At 34.7% G+C, this 23,504-nt stretch overlaps 2 protein-coding genes across 2 annotated transcripts in view; one reads left to right on the forward strand and one right to left on the reverse strand.

Annotated features, from left to right (window-relative positions):
* Nucleotides 1-8,459, forward strand: LOC123312941 (26S proteasome non-ATPase regulatory subunit 11). Its single transcript, XM_044897536.1, has 2 exons — nt 1-1,170; nt 8,110-8,459. The coding sequence occupies exons 1-2, from the start codon at nt 39-41 to the stop codon at nt 8,229-8,231; spliced, it is 1,254 nt and encodes a 417-aa protein (XP_044753471.1). The 5' UTR covers nt 1-38; the 3' UTR covers nt 8,232-8,459.
* Nucleotides 8,252-23,504, reverse strand: part of LOC123312940 (little elongation complex subunit 2-like) — a 25,729-nt gene continuing 10,476 nt past the window's right edge. The window contains exons 4-11 of the mRNA XM_044897535.1: nt 15,730-15,882; nt 15,540-15,675; nt 15,377-15,480; nt 15,161-15,318; nt 14,070-14,217; nt 10,563-10,785; nt 8,655-8,809; nt 8,252-8,598 (exon numbers count right to left, since the gene is read on the reverse strand). Of these exons, the coding sequence (XP_044753470.1) occupies nt 8,537-8,598; nt 8,655-8,809; nt 10,563-10,785; nt 14,070-14,217; nt 15,161-15,318; nt 15,377-15,480; nt 15,540-15,675; nt 15,730-15,882 (1,139 nt within the window). The 3' untranslated portion in view covers nt 8,252-8,536. The remainder of the gene's footprint in view (nt 8,599-8,654; nt 8,810-10,562; nt 10,786-14,069; nt 14,218-15,160; nt 15,319-15,376; nt 15,481-15,539; nt 15,676-15,729; nt 15,883-23,504) is intronic.

Below are 23,504 nucleotides of genomic sequence, written 5' to 3' on the forward strand. Positions count from 1 at the left end.
GCACCTTGTTGATGACAGTGCTTTTCTAGATTAGCAATATGGCGGGTGCGATGTTGTTTGAAAGAGTGCAATCTGTCTCCAGTTCAAATCGTGAACAATTTTTGAAAATAAATCGTAATGGAGAACAGCACAACAATGATGAAGAAAATATCAGATCTAAAGAACAGGATATTCTTAACCTCGGTGAACAATATAAGAGGGAAGGAAAGGCTAAGGAACTCGCTGAACTGATAAAAGCAACAAGGCCCTTTCTTAGTGAAATAAGCAAAGCAAAGGCAGCAAAATTGGTACGATCTCTTGTTGATTTCTTTCTCGATCTCGAAGCAGGCATCGGTATCGAAGTTCAACTATGCAAAGAATGTATCGAGTGGGCAAAAGAAGAACGCAGAACTTTCTTGAGACAAAGTTTGGAAGCTCGTTTGGTTGCGTTATATTTCGATACTGGGATGTTTCCAGAAGCGCTTGCTCTTGGGTCAACTTTACTCAAAGAACTCAAAAAGCTTGATGACAAAAATCTTCTAGTGGAAGTTCAACTTCTTGAAAGCAAGACCTACCATGCTTTGAGCAATCTTCCAAAAGCAAGAGCAGCTCTCACTTCAGCTCGAACAACAGCTAATTCAATATACTGCCCTCCGAAATTGCAGGCTGCTCTTGACTTACAATCAGGTATTTTGCATGCAGCAGATGAAAAAGACTTCAAAACAGCATATTCTTATTTTTATGAAGCCTTTGAAGGTTTTGATAGTGTAGAATCACCAAAAGCTCTAGTAGCTTTGAAGTATATGCTTCTATCCAAAATAATGTTGAATCATCCAGAAGAAGTACAACAAATTGTTAGTGGAAAGCTGGCAATAAAATATGCTGGAAAAGATATTGATGCTATGAAATCTGTTGCTCAGGCATCACATAAAAGGTCATTGGCTGATTTTCAAGTCACTGTCAAAGAATTTAAGCATGAGCTTGAAGATGATGTTATTGTGAGAGCTCATCTTGGAACATTATATGATAATATGCTGGAGCAAAATTTATGTAGAATCATAGAACCTTACTCAAGAGTTGAAGTTGAATATATTGCTAAAACTATTAAGCTTCCTGTTGCACAAGTTGAGAAAAAGTTATCACAGATGATTTTGGATGTAAAATTTCATGGAATACTAGATCAAGGAGAAGGTAAGAGTAATTCCATTTAATTTGAATTTTTTGCAATAAAACAATTGCTTGAATACATTAATAATTTATTCCGCTGATCTCATAATAATTTTCTGTTCAACGTTCACGAAATTACCCATTTTAGGCGCACTACTTTCACCTTCAAATAAATTTTGACTATGGTGAATAAGTATCTGTCAAATAATTTTTAATCTGAAGGATAATTTATTTCGGTGCTTTCACTTAAAATAATTTGACGAATAACAATTCTTTAAAAACACGGTTTATTACTTTTCACTGATTAATGTACAATAAGACACCTCATTGTAGAAATTGTCATAATTCCAACTAGAAAGCGAATATTTAGTGAAAATCACACAAAGAATAACCTTACCTCCAGAATCTGAAAAATTTTACCAATAATGAGGTACCGACATTCGATCTATGTTCATATTTAGCAAATAAACTCTTATTCTTAAGTTTCAATGACAGATTTATTCGATGAATAACACTATCTGAAAGTAAAAAGACAGCATTTTTACTTATCTTAAGAATAGGACTTATCTATCGAAGAAATTTAGTTATTTGCAGGTGAAAGTACTCGCCCTTAGGCCCGTAAGATTAATGGTAGTTTAAACCAAGAATGAAAGTTTAAACTTTGAATAACGATCATTTCTTAAGATCAAACATAGTTAATCCATCAAGGATGGTTTAAACTATCGATTAGTTTAAACCTTCGGGACGGTAGGTTTAAACCATCCAAAAGGGATTAAACCCTATATATTCTATGGAACTATTTTGTACCTGCTTCTATGAAATTTTTCAAAGTTTCTTGTTTGTTTTGATTCAAGAAATTGTGTTTAGGTTTGCGTTGCCGGTTAGAGAATGTTGTCTCACTTGCAATCCATCTTCTGAGTTGCTATGTTCAAAAGCATTTCCTTATTTTCACTTCGAAATTTGCCTTTCGTTAGATACTAAATATTGATATTCTCAGAAACGGAGTACTGAATGCTATGTATCAACCATAGGTTTTACTTTACACCTCAATAATATAACAATAATAATTCTGATACAAAGATCACAACAGAACACAATAAATAAATAAACTGATCGCTGCAGTCTGACAGAAGCACTGATCCAAAGATTAATACAGAAAACTAAGAAATGACAACCAATGACTCACAATCAGTTCAAATAGCCAAGTATTTTGGCAACTGCACAGGATTAGTTGATCTCTTCTCATTTTGTACTTTATCTTAACACGATGGTTTAGTTTAAACCATAGATTAACTTTAATTGGAGATTTCTTAATCGGAAGTTTAAACAACGATTAATCTTACGGCCTTAATGGTATATTTCTTATTAATGCATAATTATCATGGGCAACTGTACATAGAAGTGAAGAAAAGTCGGTACTTAGAAGTATGTCACATTGATTTTTAGAGTAGCAGGTGAATTCAGGAAAGGTGAAATGTATAGGTTGCGAGAAAATGATGTTTGTTTGAAAGTAACCAATATACTTCAACTTCAGCCTTTGCCGGCTCCACACATTCCTTTAAACGGATATCGTAGGGAAGGATATCAATCTGATTTATTCAAAATGTCACATTTCAAATATTCCTCCAATGAACTTCTTGAATTTTCAATCAGCATCATAAATATCAACATTTTGATGTGAACATAGAAAATTTATAACATGTTAAATTGGTCTAGGTGTTGATCATAGACTTATTATACATGGACTCACTGTCACGTGGCTTTTCAGTAAATCGAGAGGTTGGATGCATTAGAGAGAGAAGGGCTTATGCGTTCTAATCGAATAAGAAGGAGATGAACTGATTTCGTGTGGGAAATGTCAAAATCATATAATGGATATAAACAAATATGTGACGCAGACTTTGTCCACAAGGTGTTCATACGTTGAGTATTATTAACATTATATTTATTCTTGAATGAAACTCACATAATTTTTATATTTTTCATTTCGAAGGAATGTTAAGGAATTCCTATTTGCCTTCTCGGAAGCTTGTTGAAAATTTATTTTGGAAAATGTCTACAATTTTCGCATCTTTGCCCACAAGGTGTTGACACGTTGAGCATTATTCTCATTACATCTATTCTTGAATGAAATTAATATTTTTTTTGACATAATTCATTTAGAAAGAATGCTACGGAATTCCTGTTTATCTTCTCGGAAGCTTGTTGAAAATTTATTAAGAAAAATTTTCGCATAAACTGAGTTCTATAACCTTTTGACAGCTTGCCCACAAACTCTCCATCTCATTCAACCTACTGTCCTCTCTCTCACAGGCGGAGTCCATGTTAATATAAGTCTATGGTATTGATGAAAATTTGTTTTGCAATCAAGAATTCCCTAATTCAGTTCAAAATGAGGTTTATGGAACTTGTTTGTTATTGTGTGATTATTAATTTAACCATTAATGATTTCGAACATTAAAAAATCTCAATCATTAATCGCTGTCATTAATAAACAAAATTCCATAGCCATCTTGACGACAAATTTTAGTTAGTTAGTTAGACGACACGTTAGTTGATTTTAAGGTCCGGTACTTTCACCTTCGAATAAATTTTGAATATACGGTGAATAAGTATCTGTTAAATAATTTTCTATCTAAAGGATACCTTATTTCGGTGCTTATTATTACTCTGTAGGATGGGGGAATTGCGGACGCTGAAGAGAAATGAAATATAACATTTATAGATAAAAACTTATCAGTCTGATTTTATTAATTTATCAACCTTTGGTGAATCAACTATCGAATTATCATTGTTAATTTGATTAATAAATTATATAAAAAAAAATTTAAAATTTTAGATTTTAAGGCTTGTTTCTGCTGGCCTGTAACCTCAACTGTTTTATGTGGGTTCATTTATTGCAATTTAAAATACAAAATACTGCAAATTTTTAGTTTACTTCTAGAGTAAGGGATTAGGGAATAAATTATCAGCCAGCATCAACCAACCCTGACTCCGAGTTACCGAGTGATCATGTGACTGATCACCTAGAACAATACTATAGTTTAACAATGTATGAGGTCACAATGAGGGTCACAAACACAAGATTTAACATTACTTAAATTGATCTTCTCCCAGACTTTCCTGTTCCTGGTTTTCCTCAGATAGTAAGATCTCCTTTCTAATTTTATGAAATTATATTTTGTTTGATGAATATTCCATGGAATTATCATTATTAGTATTTAGAGCCAACCATAAACAGAATCAAGTCTTCATAAACACAATTATCTCAACATAAATTCATGTTATACACAGTGTTTCAAAAAAAAGTGACCATGGCTCTAGGGTAGGTAAAAAAACTGAAAAATAATTGGGGTTTGTTCAGTAAAAAAATTTTGTAACGCCATCCATATTCAAGATAAAGTGCGTAAAAGAAAAAAAATTCTTACACAAGAAAGGAGAGCCTCCTATGCCAGTTTTTCAACATGAATCAGTTTTATCGACGAGTTCTCGCTTGCGCGAAAAAAAATTTTTTATTCACACAATGCACAATTAATAATAGTAATTAATAACTTCATTATTACTTTATACCAGCATTGGTTATTATTTCATAATTTTCCAACCAAAATATTCCGAAAACGGTACACAGTATCAATTCACTAAGACTACCTTTTTGTGCAAAATTGAATTTGAATATGTTTAAGTTCAATCGAAATTTTGATTAATAGATCTAACTTGAAAAAAGTTATTTTCAATACTACTGTAACTATATGTATAGCGCCCTCTATGAAAGTCGGATATAAAAATAAATTCATGTGATGTATCAGCAAAACATATTCTTATAAAATTTCATTACAATGTTTGATACCTGAATATAGAACATTAGTTGGAATCCCTCATTAATAATAGCCAAGAATTAAAAAAAGGTATATAAAAAATACGAATATTAGAAAATTTTTTGCAGATTGTAAAGTTCTCAAATAGACTTATAGTTGGGAGCTGCATGCTGAAAATGCAATTCTGCATAGGTACTCAAATGTAGATCAAACCTCTTCAAATTGGGAAGTAACAACAGACTGCAACTTTTTGGGTACCTGGAAACTCAGGTTTCAGAGGCAACAAGTTAATGATAATGATAATGTTTATTCATCCAAGAACTTATTGTTACAAAAATTGTACAATCAAGGTTGAATACGTCAAATATTAACAGGTAACACAAGAAAAAAAATAAACAATAATGCAGTTCAAGAATAAATTAATTCTTACACCAAACAAAAAATTCTGTTAGAGAGTATGGCTCGCAATGAACAAGCATTTCAAATAAAGTTCTCCTAAAAATTTTCTGATTTAATGCTCTGAATTTACGAGGCAGGGCATTAAATAGCTTTAGACCCATGTATAAGGGAGACTTCTCTGTAAGAGACAATGAGTGTCGTGGATACAGTAAGGCTCAGTATGCCTAGTATTATTACAGGTTAAATAGTTCTTAAAGTATTCGGAATGATCTATCATGAAAACAAGTACTCTGTAAATATATAAGCCGTATACCGTCAGAAAATTATTTGCCTTGAAGTGACCTCTACAAGATTCTCTGAAACTTAACCTTAACATTACCCTCAGCATGAACTTTTGTCTCAAAAAAACTGATTCAATTCCCGCACTACTACCCCAAAAAATTATACCATATGATAAGATGGACTGAAAGTTCGAATAATAGATAATTTTCAAAGTAGGAAAATCAACTCTAGTTTTAAGGACATTGATTGAATAAATAACTGAGTTGAGACGTCCAATAAGCATTTCAATGTGTACGCTCCACTTGAGGTTTCCGTCCAGACACACTCCCAGGAACGTCGTAGTACCAGAGATTGAGATGTTATCATTCAGGTTGCTAGGAATGACAGCTGAAGACCGATCACAACTGAAGATCACACATTCAGTCTTTGTTGTGTTCATAACCAGATTGTTGTCTTCACACCACTTGTTGATATCACTCAGTATAGAGATTGCTCTTTGTACCGTTAGTTGAAGAGAAGGCGAACAAAGCAAAACATTAGCGTCGTCAGCAAAGGAAACAAGTAACGCCGTGAAATTTCTAACTACTTGAGTTTTAATTGCTAAGGGAAGATCATTTATATAAATCAAGAAGAGAAGGGGGCCCAGAATGCTTCCCTGTGGTACTCCCATTTTCTTTTTCCTTGTTTTTGGTTGATAAGTGATGTTATCCACCTTCACAACCACTGATTGGGGCCTATCCCTCAAGTAGCTCTCCATCAACTTCAATTGTTTGTCCCTAATTCCGTATTTTTCAAGTTTACCAAGCAATATATCTATGTCAACACAATCAAAAGCTTTTGATAGATCTAAGAAGAGTCCTAACGGTAATTCCTTTTGTTCTAATGCTGCCAGTATGGCCTGGTACAGTTCAAAGATCGCTGTTTCAGTACTTCTTCCTGGTATGTAACCATGCTGGGAATCTGACAATATTTTGAATTTACGGAAGAAATTCAGTAATCTGGCAGCTAGGATCTTTTCGAATATTTTCGCAAATGATGACAGAAGACTTATTGGACGATAGCTGTTTGGGTCATTATGATCTCCTTTCTTGTAAATAGGTTTTATTATCGCTATTTTCAGGTCATTTGGAAATACACCATCAGTAAAAGATTTATTCATGATATGTGCCAACGGTCTAGCAATTGAATCGATACTCTTCTTTATAACTTCCATTTGAATACCATCCCAACCTGCAGATTTAACATTTTTCATACTTTTGACAGTGTTTATTATTTCTGATTCTGGAATTTCAAATAAATGACAATAATATGAATAAAATGATAATAATAATATGAATAAAATGACTTATCATTATTTTTGATCGATTTCGACTGATGTGCGTTTACATGCGGTTTTTTCTTTATTTGAGGTGAAGGGTTGGAAAAAAATATGTTGAAGTCTTCCACTATTCTCATTGGCTCAGGCTCATTGTCAAAATTATAATTATTCTGTTTCCTCTACCATCCTATCGGATGCTCTAGCCAGAGAAGGTGCAAACTCAGCGTATACTGGGCCGGAACCAACTATAGGAATTTCTAATTCCTAAATCAGGGAACAAAACAATAGCTGGATAAGGCAGAGGGTCCTGGAATATTGCCGCAACCATTCTGTTCTGCGTCACTCATTCAGGGCCATCTCAGTGCCTCCCAGCTTGTATATCAACCGATGGCTAGGATTTTCTAGAACCAATCTGAGATCTATAATGGCGATCTTCTCGGGATATTGTCGGCTTAGAGCTCACTTACTCTAATTAAGTATCGTCAATGCACTCTGCAGGCCCTGCCTAGAGTAGGACAAAACTATCTATTCTGTGACTACCCTGTGGCAGACAGGGTCAGACTTGTAACTTTAATTGACTGAATCATATTGATTTGAACTTTCATCCCTATCAAGAGTACACAGGAACAAATGTTATACCCAAATGGCAACCAGCTCCCTGATTATTACCAAAAATGCAGCTACATTACAGTAAGCCTGTTTGCAACAACCGATAATTCTCTGCAGTTACGTACTTTTCGTAAAATTCACTGTTCAGTTGCATACAAAATAATTTTGACCATTTTCTCATAAAAATTCTCTAGAGAATTCTTCAGAGTTTTCAATTGTTATGGGCTTTACATAGGATTTATCGCCAATGAATCCAAAGAGCTGGTTGTAATATAACGAAAATAAAAAATTTGAAGATTTGGATTAAGGGCTTGTTTTTGAGGGGTGTTCCCTCCTCTGGGTGAATTATTTGTTATTTAGCACATTTTTTTTTTTAAACTGTTTTCTTGTTATTTTGTTGAGTACCAGGCCTGTGTTAAAGTATTGAGATGCCTATGACGGATTTGATGTACCTGGTTTCAATGAATAAAATAATAATGGTCTAACTCTTCAACTCGTACAAGTATTTTTCAAAAATTTATTCTAATACTTTTGTTTCAGGAGTGCTGATAGTATTCGAAGAGACCCCAATAGACAAGACATACGAAATGGCTTTAGAAACAATTCAAAGTATGAGTAAAGTAGTAGATACTCTCTATCAAAAAGCTAAGAAATTGTCGTAGGCTAAAGATGAAAGAAAACATGTGCAAACAGACTGTATTTTGCCTCATATTGAATTATACATTTCTCTAACAGTTTTCCCCAATCAATTCTAACAGTAACAGTTCAAATGTAACCTGTTTTTGTAAATAATTAATAACTAAGTTTTTTCGATCAAAATTCTGAAATTATTTGTGAACTATGTATTATGAACAGAGTTTTGATTTTTTGAATTAAAATCCTGTTTCCTATTCAATGCATATTCCTATACCTAAAATATCATTTATAACTGGTTGAAAGAGTAAAATGAATTCACATAGCAATAAAATCAATTTGGTTTTTTCTGTTGTAAAGTTGGTTTGTTCTTCTTTTTGAAATTTCCATGTTTTCCTGAAATAAATCGTTATTATTAAATGAAAATTACTTGATGTGAAACAGGTGCATACCTTGCAAAGGTGGCATAAAACATCCCGGTGGTCGGTTTTGTGACTCATGTATTGGTAATATATAGTTCAGATCTATTGGAACCCAATTTCTTTCTACAATATCACTAATTCTATAGTCGGTATATTCTGAATGCAAATCCAGGGAATGTGAAACACTGAAAATATAAGTTTTAAACATCATTTAAATTTTGCCATAGAGGATGTGAACAGTGGAAATCTTTTACTCTTGCTGGCTACTGGCCATTTTTTTTTATTAACATTCTGTTAAAATGGCAGATAATTCTTATGAACTCATTTGGTACATTTTTGTATCAAGTTTTCTTTATGACCTACTAGGGACTAAAATAAAATTTGCTGAGTGAAAAAACCTGAACATCTCTATTTCTGTGAAAAATAATTGGGACCCTGGTAAGTATCAGTTGTACTAATGTTGAATTCCCTTAATAATAAGCAACTCCCGCCCTATAGTCCAGGGGAAACAGATTTTGAAAACCCGAATTGAAGAAAAATTCTTAGCCATTATATTAGTAGAAATTATAAATAAATCACATAATATCTATAAAAAGAACTCGGTTAAAGTTCCGGAATAGGATTAGGTAGTGGTTTTTAGGGGTGAAAAATTATTTTTTTTGATTTCTGGCCCAAATGTACCCCATTTCGACAAAGTTTGGGAGTGTGAATTGTGGATAATAGCAATATTTTTTGCAACTCTTTGATTTACCAATTTTCAACATAGCCTCAAATTCATGGTGAAAAATGCCTATTTTACGTTTTAATTTTTTTCTACAACATTAATGTATCGATTTGGATAAAAATCACTGAAAATATAGATTTAGACGAACCTGAAGAAATCGGAAGCTACACCAACTTTAAAGATGGAGAAAACTTTTCAAAGAAAATTCGATACAAATTGTAACTCTCAAATCTTATTTATTTACTGTTGAAAACTAATGTATCTAAAAATATGTATTGTGATTGATATTTTGATAGAATAATTTTATTGGAAATGTGAAATTTTTTTTCAAACATTTTCACAAGCTGTTGCATTATGAATGTACGGTTATTCACAATGTTTTCAGAAATTCCCAAAATAGTAAAAGTGTAATTCGGTGAAGTTTGTTTGAGACCAGATGGTTCAACAATACGAAAAATTTATTTTTCATTTTGTTGTTGAGGTTTCAAGTAAGAGAAATCGGCTTTTTTATATCAAGTCGTATAAAAATTAAAGTCATATAAAATGCATATATCGCATGAAAAAAAATTACCGCTCATACAGCTCATGAAAATCTAATTTCTATCTATGGAAGTTATATATTTCTCTCCAAGTCGATACATTTTTTGTTGAAGAAAAAATCGAAAACAAAAAATCGGTTTTTCAATTTCAACATAAGTTGAAAATTATCTTTATCTCTTACTCTCAAACTTTTTCGATACGAGGTATAGTTTAGCCGTAAATCGTACAAATCATTTTTCACCCAAAAAATCACCACCTACCCCTATCCGGAACTTTTAACGAGTTCTCTTCATTAATATTAATTTTTCTTCTCTCAATTATGTTTGGCCCTGAAATACAAATATTTTTGCACGGTAACAGAACTAAAAACAAGAAAATAATCCGGTCCAACAGAAAAAATGATGTGCCTACCCCTACAATATTTACAAAGTACTTCTCATAACTTTAGAAGTGAAAATAGTAAAATGACAATAAGAAATAACAATGTCTAATGAATATTAATATTACATACCAGAAATAGCCACACTATAATATATCATGATATATAAAAAATTATTATTAATTAATTATTATTTTATTGCGTTTTTCTCAACTTGTAAAAAAATGGTATTTGACAGTTGAGACAATACACTCACATGAAAATGGTTTATTTTACTAAACATTTATAGAGTTACCTTTCACATTCTTTCAACAAAGACACAAAAGATCCATGTTTTGGTAGATGAGCTAAGAGGTAACTTCCTTCACTCAATTCGACCAATTTAGTCAGTACATCATTCAATACACCAAGTCCCAAATATGGTTTATACTGGTACAACTGATTAGCCTCATTTGCGACCTTCTGAATTGAACATTTTTCAAGGTTCACCACTTCTGCAGTGTTCCAGTGCGTCCTCACTATAAACAATTCATTTAAGTGACGACTGAGATAAGGTGTCAATAAGTAATTGAGAGTAATAACCCGCTCGCCCAGAGGCGGATTGAATGTTCCAAGCGCCCTAGGGAAGATGTCTAAAACTCTGGTGTATTCACTGATTCGATTTTGTTTTTAATTTCGTGGGGATATGGGATCAGTTTCGTTTTTCCCACTGTAGGTAGCGCTGTTTAGAATTTGACAGAGCATTGTCAATTGATATTTGAAAATAATTTGAATACTCTCCTACGACTAACGAATATGTCGTATTTAAAAGTGTGTGAAAATGTATTAGTTGTGTAGAACATTCATTTATTCAACATGACAATCAAGAACTACAGTTAAGAATTCGATGTTGTTGGAATTTGAGGCAGAACCAAATCAGATGAACGAACATTCGGGACGGATGTTTAATGGTAACTTCAGCAATATTTCAAAGAAACTGTATTGGAAATACGTAATGTGAATTGGGGGCATGTATTGAGAAACTGAAATACCTCATAACTGGTTTTCAAGGTCTTCTGATTTTAATCCTGTGAATTATTATGTCTGGGATTACATGACAAATCGCTAGAATATTCCTTGATATCAATACTTGGGATCAGCTTATTAGAAAATAAAAGAAGCTAGCCAGAAAATAAAGAACAATCCGAATGTAAGTCGGAAAACAGTGTTCTAAAATGAGCAGGGAAATGCTTACACCAACATGAAGGACATTCCGAAAAGTTTAGGTGTTTTTTTGTTTTAATTTTGTATTTATGTTTATTTTGTTCATTTTTTTATTTTGAAAACATGTACATAATTGTTTTAACAAAAATTAAATCGGCCTAATCCATCTCAATTCTTTCACTGAAACATTGAATAACAATGTTCAAGCAATATCAATTTCGATAATCAGTTATGTACAGGTTGGACAAAATTCGTTGTCTTCTGAATGGATCTCGAGAACTGTAGCAGCTAGAGGAAAACGGACCACACATTCTTTAGCTCTTTTTTCCTGACTATTCCAAATCTGTAAACAGATCCAGCCTAAGGTTCATAGATTTGGAGTTATGAACGAAAATTGAGAAATTGTCATTTTCAGTGAAGCCTGAATAACTAGCTTGTTTGAACTCGAAATCCGTTGTTACATTCTACACTTTTTTAGGGGGAATTCGAATATGATATTATTGAATTTTTTGATCCAGTCATTTTCGAGATACGAAAGGGATTTTTGATTTTTCAAATGTAACTATAGTTAAAAGATATTTCATCCTGCTGTAATTTTTTTGCTGATTTCAAAAATATATCATATGTCGCTATTCCCATATAAGTTACACGAGAAAAAAAAATCTATACTTTTTCCTGTTTTTCGATTCACTGTTGAATTATAAGTAGGGGCTGCCTTACCATAGCAACCGTTGAATATGCATTATCTTTCGTGAACCGAAGCCTCTATGGTCGGAATCACGGATTGGTGAATAAATATTTCGATGATTAATTTGTCATCGTTTGTTCTCGTGATGTTTGGCATGCTTATCTAACGATGGCTCACAATTCGAACAATACCATTGAAGGAAGTACCTATTTTGCATCATCTTACTTTTGTAAAAATTATAATTATAGTTAACTATCGTATTTTATTTATAGTACTGACTCTTTAAGTTTCTTTCATAAATAGAAAAACCATAATTGAATAAATTTTCTTCATTAATAATCAGTCTTTTACTCTCTTTTGAAGGATATCGATATCACAGATATATGAAAGAAATAATTATTCGACAGTCGGTGATTCCTATCACAGAAGGTTTAGTTAACATAGAATTATGTGGAGTTCACGAACCATAATGCATTTTCAACGGTCACTATGATCAAAGAGAAACAACTCTTTGCTATGATTACGCCAGCCTACTGAAATTTTAACAGTGAATCGAAAAGCAGGAAAAAATCTTAATTTTTTTTTCTTATGTTATATTCAAGTGAATAGTGACATATGATACATATTTGAATTTGAAATCAGCAAAAAAAATTGCAGCAAGACGAAAGACGATATTTTCTACTCCTCACTGCGAATGTATATAATTTTGAAGATTACATTAAACCAACTAACATATCCTGTTTTCAATAAACAATGATAAACATATGTAGGTATCATTTTTTTGATCAGTGATTTCTTTTGGATTTCATTGATTTCGTCATTTATTATGAATGAATAAAGCTGATTATTTAGTCCCCTTTATAACGTGAATTGTATTCTATTGCATATAATCCAGAAAATTCATATTCATTATAGATTTGAAGAAATGTATTTGAAAAATCATCAGAAATAACTACGATGACACATCCCTAAAATAAAATGAAGACTATTCATTTCAATTTGACGCTTAAATCCCCACCACTTATCGATCGACCTAGCGATCGCAGCGACACCTATTTTTCCCGTTTTTGGAGAGGTAACTCGAGAACGAACCAAAATATTTATGATCTGCTTTCTGATATCTTATTATTTCGAAAAAAAGATCGGGGATCCTTGAAGATATTTTCTCCAAGTCTTATAGTTTTCGAGATGCTCTCAGTGAGTATCGAATTTGGGGCACCCTGTACCTGTTGATGAACTTTTTTTTTTCAAAAATTCTTACTTTTAGCAAGAAATTACAAGAGACCTTATGTGTTCAAAATAATTCAAGCTATGAAAAATTAATTTTTCAAAGGCATAATATGAATTTGAAAAATATATTTCAGAGGTTGCTTTTTCTGCCCCACCCAAATTTTTCTCGTGGTATTTGAAGATCAATTTTCGTACCATTTCCATTCTTCATTTTTAACAACTTAATTATTACTTAGATTTCGTTACGCAGTTATAGCAGTTGTAAGTTGTAATTCCTTCTTTTCTTTATGATAATTATAGATTACACTTACACGTTCTTGATATCCCTTTTCTAGTTGTTGATTGTGCTGTGTATTACTAAAATTTTTTATGATTTATTGCAAAGCTCGGAAGAGGATTTTCGAATAAAATCGAAACAAGTAGACCTTCTTTTGAGAAGTGGTTTTGTTCTGATTTGTTGTAATAACCTGAGTTTTAACCTGTCAATCAACTGAATTTTATATTAACTGTTTTATAATAGCTCTCCCTTGTAAGGACACCTACGTTAGGTGGACACTTTTTACGCTCCAAATGGTGTCCGTCCAAGAGAGGCTTTACTGTATTTGTGCAAAAAAATAAAAATTGCCGACACTACTTAAGTTATTTTTTCATTATTGTAATATTAAAATTATGGACACTTACCTCTATATAAATTAGAAAATGGTCTGAAAAATAGTGAAGTCCACTCTCTGGAAAGCTCACTTTTTGTAGGAATATTAGCACCGTATTGCAATTGTAATTCAACTTTAGGTTTGATGATTACAGGTTGTAGAGCGTCCGCTTGCGAAACCTACAATTATTAAAGGAGTGATCAGAGTAATCTATATAAATAAAAGAAAATCTATGGAAACTATGTAAGCGTATCACGTTCAAACGACTGCACTAAATTGGATAATTCTTTTTTCGTTGTGTTCGTTATTGTAAGGACAAGGTTTATGCAACGAAATATATCAGAAAAAATAGTACGGAAACGGCAAAAAGGCTTTCCTTTTTCCTTCGAACGAGAAATCATCTCTTCTTTCTTTCATGGCTCATTAGATCATCAGTGAATGATCAAATGATCATCAATATCAGGAAATTGACACTAAGAAAAAAGAGTGAATCGAGAATATTATTGTTCGAAAAATTCAATCAAAAAATAACCATTATCTATAACAATTGTCTACCTTTGATACATGGATGCATTTTGTATTGCCTGACAGAGAGGAGATTGACTGATTAACACTTTGACTGTTGATCGTCAATCGATAATATGGATTTTCAACTATCTCTATAATTATTGTGAGTCGAGGCCCAGTTGATCAGTTCAGGATTAAGCCGAGATTAAACTTGATCCTAGATTAACCTGACAGAATTGAACGAAAATGTCGAAATTAATCTAGGATCATATTCTATATTCCTAGATGAATAATCTAGGATTTATTCCAGAACAGAGCAACCGGGCTTGAGTGATTAGTACATAAAAAATTATTATGCCTATATCGCGATTTGTTCACATTGAATTTCTGTGAGACGGTAAGTCTTGTAAGATGCATATACTTTAAAATCTACAGGCAAATTGTATACATTTTCAGTTAAGCTGCAACTACAGATCAATTCAGGAGGTGGAAATGTTGCGATTGTGTTGAATCGCGCTGCATTCAACAATCATTTTGACTATTAAGTAGAATACCCAAAGCTACAATGCAGCACTCATACATTGGTATGAATATTTAGCCGAATAGATAACTCACCTCGCAGGCATCAAGTTTGGATCTTATCAACAGATTTAATTCAGTGTTTTTCATTTGGTTTTTCAAAAGTGTGTTACTGTTAACATTCTTTCGAACTTTCCATAAACGATAATTGACATTGTGATGAATAAGGTCACTGGAACCTGATTTCTTTTTCCCTGAAATCAGCAATAATAAATCAATATATTCAATTAATGAATACAATCAATAATTTACATGGTAACTTTTCTTCTAGGTTATCTTCTGAGTTCCCATCACATCCATTTATCTTGGTCTGTTCACATTTATTTTCTTCAAAACAAATTTCTTGATTTTCATATCTAGAAGCAACTTAATTAAATCAATTTGTGAACTTCATAAAATATCTATGCTACCTCACTTGAATGCTTCATAATGACAAAAATTCGTTCTTACTAATCTCTTCATGCTTATATATTTCAAATCGAGCGGATCAGGGCGATTTTTAACGAATGGCTTATCAATAAATACAACTTTCTTCTTATGTATTTCCCTTCCTGCAAATAATTTTCTTCTCATTATGGCAGAAATGAATTGAAATCAAAAGTTACCTCTTTGAACATTAATTAATTCCACCACTACAGGGATGGTCCATTTCTCCTTCAAATCTGTGTTATCTAACAACCTCTTCAAGCCACTAGATGATATTACGATATCAAAATCGTTATTCTTCAGTAACTGTCTTATATTCCCATCTTTACTGACTAAAAATTTAATATTCTGCTGTGAACGTGAAATACTGGATGATGGAGATCGAGTACTTGCTGGATGATTATGTCCAAACAACAGTCCTTCTTTGGTCAGCGAAGAAGTACTCAATTATTGAAAAATTTAATAGTTTGTCAAATAATTATACAGCAAGTAGTCATAATTATGCAGAATATTCATGTCTAACTGTTTTGTATGGATATACAAGAGTTCAGTGTAAAAAATGAAGATTAAGGAAATAGTTTTTCTTCTTTGGAGAAGTTTCGCTATGGTAAGTGTTGCATTGTATTTAATAATAATAATAATAATAATAATAATAATTGAATTCTACGGACTACGGATTTGCCATCAAATTTTATATCAACGAAATACGCTATTACGAATATTATACATCATATACCCATTCTTCGATGTACAGGTTTTTCATCATGAAAAGCTTCATAGAAAAATTCATGATTCAATGATTCACGGATAAGAAACAGCACTTTCTCTGCCAAAAATATTCTGTTAAAGTGTGATTATAGGCGAAAACTATTTTTTCAGCTACCTCCTAGTGGATCTAATCGCTAGATGTGGCATCTAAAGGTGCCTTGGTCGCTCGTAGTCTTGTCTATATAAGTATGTACCTACAACATTCTGTGCGAAGGAAACAGAATTCTATTTTTTTTTTTGGTAAAATTTGTGAAATCTGTAGCACTGATAACTATGTGGAATCTTTGAAACTACTAGCAGCACCATACTTTCTCGCATTGCTTTTAAAATGCGATTTTTTCTGTCGATGGAAAATCCTAGATTCTTGATTTCATAATTCAAAATTTCAGTTTGAATAGCGATTTAACGCTACATCTTTACTATTTGACGATAACAAAGATTGAGCAATTGATTGATAGATTCATATCAATTTGTGTGTGGAGTTTTTTCACGTAAAAATCATTGAATTTGGGTTATTGAGTCCTATATATCCAATAATACGCATCACTCTGCTATTATACAACTTGAATTGAATAATTTTTATTCGATATCTCAGTAGATATGCCCATAAATACAATTCAGATATTCCAAAGACATCACCGGACAACCCCAAGACATCCTCGGACATCCCATGATATCCCCAGACATCCCCGGACATCCCCAAGACATCCCCAATCTTGTTCACCAGCGGTTTACCCCTCGTCTATGGTGCACAGTTATAATGGAGACTCGAGAAGAATTCAGCGGCGGCCAGATCTGGTGACTATCCATGCACGGAGTGTGGAAGGATCTGTAGGTCACGGTTGGGTTTCTTCAGTCACAGGAGGGCACATAGTCGCAATTAGAATTAGCCCCAAGAAATTATGTCTGTTCTTTTTTTATGTCTTTTTGTAGATTAATTCCCGGTACCGGGATACTGCAATGAATGAATGAATCTGTAAAGAATTTCGCTCGGTACCCCTTATTTAGGATCGATTGCGTAAATTCCAAATGTCATTAATTGAACGTGAAGTTTAGGCATTTTGCTATAAATTTTCTCACTTGGAAATTTCTTGGCTATTTATATTTTTTCTATAAGTATTTTCGTGTTTTGAAAAGTAAGAGAAGTTCAACTTTCTCAGACCGCCAGTAAGCTCCGATTTTACCGATCACGTAGCTTGGTAGTAGCGCTGGGTGCCGGTACATTATGGGCTCAGTTTTAACTGCTATGATTTCGAATATATTGGCTACCTGTAAAAGATTTTTCGGTTCACAGATTTAATAAATTCGAAAGTTCTTGTAAACTTCAAAGAAAGGAAGAACTCCTTCGATTTTCTCTTGTTGGTTCCGAATTGTCTGTTCATAAACTTTGCAGGTCAAAAATAATTTTCTTATGAAAAGTAGATAATAGAAGACTATTGCGTTGATTGAAGTATGTTTTTTTAAATCAACGACTAGAGGTGGAATACAAAAATTTATATACTTATGTCATTCACTATGTATTCTCCGTTTTTGTTCTAAAATATGCATATAGGTATAAGAAGATATGTAGATTATTCGTACATTACTCACTTGACGATGAATATTTTAAAATGTACGTCATATTATATAAATGAGTATTTGAAAAAAAAATGGAGTAGCTTCCCTAATTCCAAAGGTCTAGACACGCCATTGGCCAAAAGTATTGGAGAAAGTAACTTCATCATTTCGATATCAAGAAAACGCTAGAAAAGGTGAGAGAGCATTTTCACTGGGTCAACTGCAAGGGAGTCGTCGAGGGATGGTGCCGGAAATGCAGATTATGTGCTTCATCGAATGACTCAGGGGGAAATTGTAGAGCGCCAATGAACCAGTATAACGTAGGCAGTCCTCAGGAACGAGTCATCATCGATAGTGGCCATTCCGAGAAACCGAAGATGGGAATAAATACATACTTGTGGCGATGGACTATTTTACCAAATGAGTTGAGGCTTATACCATTCAAAACTGAGAGTTCTAGACAGTAGTGGATGTGCTGATCAAGGAGATGTTTAGCCAGTTTGGTGTGACATTCGAGCTACATCCAGAGCTTAATACTTCTCCAAATTTTTAATTGGAAACCAAGGTCTTTCTGTAAAAAATGCCGCCAAAATCTACATATTTGCAGACCAATTTTGGAATACGTCCTCCCAATTTCAATTGCAGAAACCCAGCTATTCAAATTATAGAAACAGCAGAAAGAATAGTACTAAGAATCATATCGAGAATAACACTGAAAGAGTTAAACTCTACCACGAAGATCCCGTCAACAATCCAACAAGAAAATTTCCTACAACAATTTTCAAGAAACTAATTTTACTAAGACTAATAGATGAAAATTTATTATTGAATTATAAATTTGTGGGTGACCGAATGAAGACTCGGTATGACAAGAAAGTCGCGTAGTTGTTTCCATGTTGAAGACACTTGGTCTAGCTATACAACCCCAGAGGAAGAGAGGATTATCACCTAAGCTACAGAAGGACTGGGAAGGACCATACAAGGTGATAACAAGGATCAATCATGTAGTGTACTGTATCCAACTACCCAGGAGAAAGAGAAAAGTGGTCCATATAAATCGTTTGGCGAAATACGTGGTGGACTACAACGAACATGAAGAAACCCATTTGAGAAGGACAACCACCCAGAACGAGGAGCATGATGAGATGAGTTTCGACCAATTCATGTCGAACTATGGAGGAACTGAGAAGGCATGATTCGGAATTACCCTTGAGCAGAAGCAGGATCTCTGTGCCTGAAGATTATTCACTAGCCCATTGTGTCGGCATATAACCAGGGGAATAGCATTCGTCTTCAGGAAGAAATTTGGGCGAGTACCTGAGATATTAAAACAATAGTCTCATCCCAGTGAAGCCCTGAGGCTAGCTGATGGCCGGCGTAGCCTTTTCTACCTGGTAACAAAGAGATTATACGACAACAAACATAGCTACAGAGGTATGTGGGATAATTTGTTGAACCTAAGAGGTGAACTCACAAAGCTGAAGAAGCTAGCTGTGTTGGGTTCAGGTCAACTAGATCAACTCAACTGGATAATCGTTCGAAACATGCTGTAGGTCATTTTCAATAAAATGGGAACGAAAATACTGGTATTTAGTATCAACCCGAGCAGTCACACGAAGACGAAGACTGCGCATTGCTATTTCAAACAACAAGGTTGCTGCAGAGAGGGAACCGTTCGGGGACCCATCGTCGCCCGTAACTGGTGAGGTGAAATTTTAGTCACGTAACTGGTAATTTCATATTTGAAAAACAAAAATTTCCAAACCATTTTTAGATGGTTTCAACAGTTCAAAATTTTTGATCTGTTTAAACGTAGATGTGAATGATGAATGATGACAGGTTGGCTCTTATGAAGTTATGTTTTTTATATGAATTAGGACTCATGATTGTGTTCTGATGATGGCCATGGACCGAAACATGTCGACACAATAAAAATAGATCGAGTCCAAAATATACTGGAATAAAACCACCCTTCCCCTTATAGTTGAATCCAGTAGAATGAACTTCAGAGAATCTGCATATGTCAAGCCTCTCTTCCTCAATGAGTTGAATAGAGGAAAACCAATTGTCGGCCGTTCTATTCCGATTCGTTCCGAATATAGGGGCACCTAACCGAAGAACGGACTGAGTGGGTTTTCCTAATTTTTTCTGTTCAACCGAAAGTGTATTTCCATCAAAAACCTAACCAGCATAGATATAGGCGTTCAGAAAATACTGGGTTACCGCATCACTCATCACCAAGATTTTTAAGCCATATTTTATTCGGAATGTACATCCTAAATTTGCATCGACCTCTGAATCCCACCAATATTTCGTCTATGCATGCATATTCTCCAATTGAATAACATGCTTGGCAGTTTTTGATGAAAGTTTGGAACACCCAGGATATTGCAGCTGTGGCATCAGTTTTCTTCCTTTCGGTTCTGAAGCATTGTCAAAGCGGAGGCATGTAAGAATGACCAGAGCTCGTCTCAGGGATATAATACAACGGAAAATATCCCGGCTAGTGCCATCTGTAGCGAATAATGCTTCAAGACCTTCGTGATTAGATTTGAAAATATAAGAATAGATCAACATTCCCAGAAAAGCTCTAAACTCTCCAATCTGTATGTCTTCATAATCCGTTCGGTTTTTATCAGACAGTCGCTATCTAACTTCTGACAATTACTCATTTGTTCGAAAAACTATTTCACTCAGTATATCTTCACTGAAAAAAAATTCCCAGGAAGAAAGATGACTGAAGTTAGCTCCAATTTGTTCTGCAGGGCCAATTACACCTGGGAGATGTGAAATTATATTATGTTTTCTTGTTCGAACGTTGGTATTCGGCGATACCGAAGAACACTTGAATTTATTCTTGCCATAATAGTATTTTTCAACTTTCTTTTTTCGCTGTAACGGTGAATCTTCTACTCCCTGTTCCAAATTCACTGTACCGTTTTCTTCGTCAGAAAGGCTCTCTTCTGAAGAACCCTCATACTTGTATCGAAATTCAGGTGCAAGATCATTATCATCACCACTCATCTCACTCTCCAATAATTGGTCCAAAACATTTGTAACCCATTCTTCGAAACGAGGATCGTCCAATTTAATTTTATGATTAGCAGATGTAGAAGCCATGGTAGAAACCGAAATTATAATTTGCTATGTAATTCGTGAGGTGGGGTTTCGCAAACCCCAAATACGACGAGAATTGAAATTTCACGAAACAGAAGCGTTATTTCAACACATGCGTACTCTTAGGACATCGAGAGCGTAGTGATTGAAAGCTACATATATGCTTTCTTTTTGACCGTTTGAGCAGCTCCTGGGAAGCTCCGGTGCATCTCGCTAGAGCACTGACGCGTTCATTTTGAAGGGGGCGTGAAGCACCGGAGCAGCTCGCGTTCTCTTCACCTGCCCCCTCTTGCACCAACCGAAATGCTGGTGCTTGAAGCCCGTAAACAAACTTTTTGGTTATGTTTACATATGTCAACAAATATTAGAAGTCGTGTATTGTTGAAATTTGTGGATTAACCCTCTAATGCCCAAGTTTTTTTTCTTTTTTGAAATTATTTCTGTATAGTTTCAAGTTAGCTTATGTATAATCTACATCTTTTTTTCGCAAATAGTTAAATGATTTACATTAACACCTGTTCTCACAAAATGAACCTATACTGAAGCGGATATGTACAGTTGAACTAAACTGCTCACAGGGAATAATTTTGTATCCGCTTATATGCACCCAGTCTCAAGGCGGAGTTGGGTATTAGAGGGTTAATACTCATCATCATCATTCATCATCATTGCTGTATCCCGTTACCGGAAATAAATCTACAAAAAGAAGAAGAAAAAAAAAAAAAAAAAAAAAAAAAAAAAATTCGAACAGACTTGTAACTTCTTAGTGCTAGTTGCGATTGTGTGCCCTCCTGTGACTAAAGAGACCCAACCGTGACCTGCAGATCCTTCCACACTCAGGGCATGGATAGTCACCAACCAGATCTGGCCGCCGCTGTATCCTTCTCGATTCTCCATTATAACTGTGGACCAAAGACCTCCACTGTGACCTGTCTAACGCTAGTTGTTCCCAGTTATGATTAGCATTAACTGATTTTAGGGATTGATGTAGTGTATCCTTAAACCGCTTATACTGGCCTCCTGGTTTCCGGGCTCCCTCAGTGAGTTCGCCGTATAGAGCTATTTTGGGGAGTCTTGTGTCTTGCATCCTCAGAATGTGGCCGCTCCATCTGAGTCGGGCCCTCGTTACTTGAGTCTCAATTGTTGTACAACTCGCGCGCTGCAAGACTTCTGCATTCGAAACTTTGTGGAACCATCTGATGTGCATTATCTGTCTTAGATGACGTTGCTGCGTCTGTTCAAGCTGTTTAATATGTCGCCTGTAGGGAGTCCAGCTTTCGCTTCCGTAAAGAAGCGTTGGGAGGACCACTGCTCTGTAAACAGCTGTCTTGGTCTTCAGATTGAGGTCGTGATTTTGGAACACTCTGTCCTTCAGCTTCCAGAATGCCCGTGATGCCGAATTGATACGGTTGTGTATTTCCGTGTCAAGGTTAGCCCTAGTATTTATGAAGCTTCCCAAGTATTTGAACTGCTCGACCTGTTCTAGAGTTTCATTGTCCAGGCTGATATCTGTTTGAAGGCTTTCTGGCGGACTTACCAGGATTTTGGTCTTGTCAATATTGAGTCTAAGGCCTAAAGCTTCGTATATATGTTTATAGGTGTCCATCATTATCTGTAGATCCTCTGAGCTGCTAGCGATGAGTGAACAGTCGTCTGCATATTGAAGTTCCGTGATAAACTTGGTACGGGTTTTTGCTCTGAGGCGCTTCAGGTTAAACAGGCCTCCATCAAATCTGAATCTTATCCCAACACCTCTTACGGGCATGCTCATGTCAGCAATTATCGATACAGCTATGGCGAAAATATTGAACAGTAAAGGCGCTAATACGCAGCCTTGTTTTATTCCAGAGTTGGTTGAGAAATGGTCGGTTGTAGAGCCATTATGCTGTATTCTAGCGGTGTTGTTGGTATGAAGGCTTTTACACACTGCTAGGAATTTTTCGGGTACTCCTAGACGTGCCATGATTTTCCAGAGAGCTCTCCGATTCACCGAGTCGAATGCCTTGCTTAAATCGATGAAGGCTGTATAAATCCTTGATTGTTGTTCACGGGCCTTTTCTTGTAGCTGTCGCAGTGTAAAAATTAGGTCCACCGTACCTCGATTTGGTCGAAAGCCGCACTGGGATTCAGGTAAAAGCCTCTCTAAGAGTGGAACCAGACGATTAGCCATAATCTTCGAGAGAATTTTACCGGCCACATTAAGCAACGATATGCCCCTGTAATTGTTGCAATTCGACGTATCGCCTTTGTTCTTATAGAGGTTGATAACTAAAGCGTCTCTGAAGTCTTGTGGCACATCTCCCTGTTCCCAGATCTTGCGGAATAGTATTAGGAGACTATTGACAATGTCCTCATCCAAGGCTTTGAATATCTCCGCCGGAATGCCGTCTAGACCAGATGACTTATCATTTTTCATATTTTTAATCGCGCTTATGATTTCCGACATTGAAATTTCGTCATCAAGCGATGTCATCGGACTATACGCGGGAAGCAGGTCTAAAATGGATAAATC

Source organism: Coccinella septempunctata, chromosome 5 (genome assembly GCF_907165205.1).
Source record: "Coccinella septempunctata chromosome 5, icCocSept1.1, whole genome shotgun sequence".
Classification (NCBI taxonomy): Eukaryota; Metazoa; Arthropoda; class Insecta; order Coleoptera; family Coccinellidae; genus Coccinella; species Coccinella septempunctata.

Coding starts and splice junctions, on each gene's coding strand:
- LOC123312941 (XM_044897536.1), top strand. CDS start 39: ATGGCGGGTGCGATGTTGTTTGAAAGAGTGCAATCTGTCTCCAGTTCA. Junction 1,171..8,109: donor AATACTAGATCAAGGAGAAG/GTAAGAGTAATT, acceptor CTTTTGTTTCAG/GAGTGCTGATAGTATTCGAA.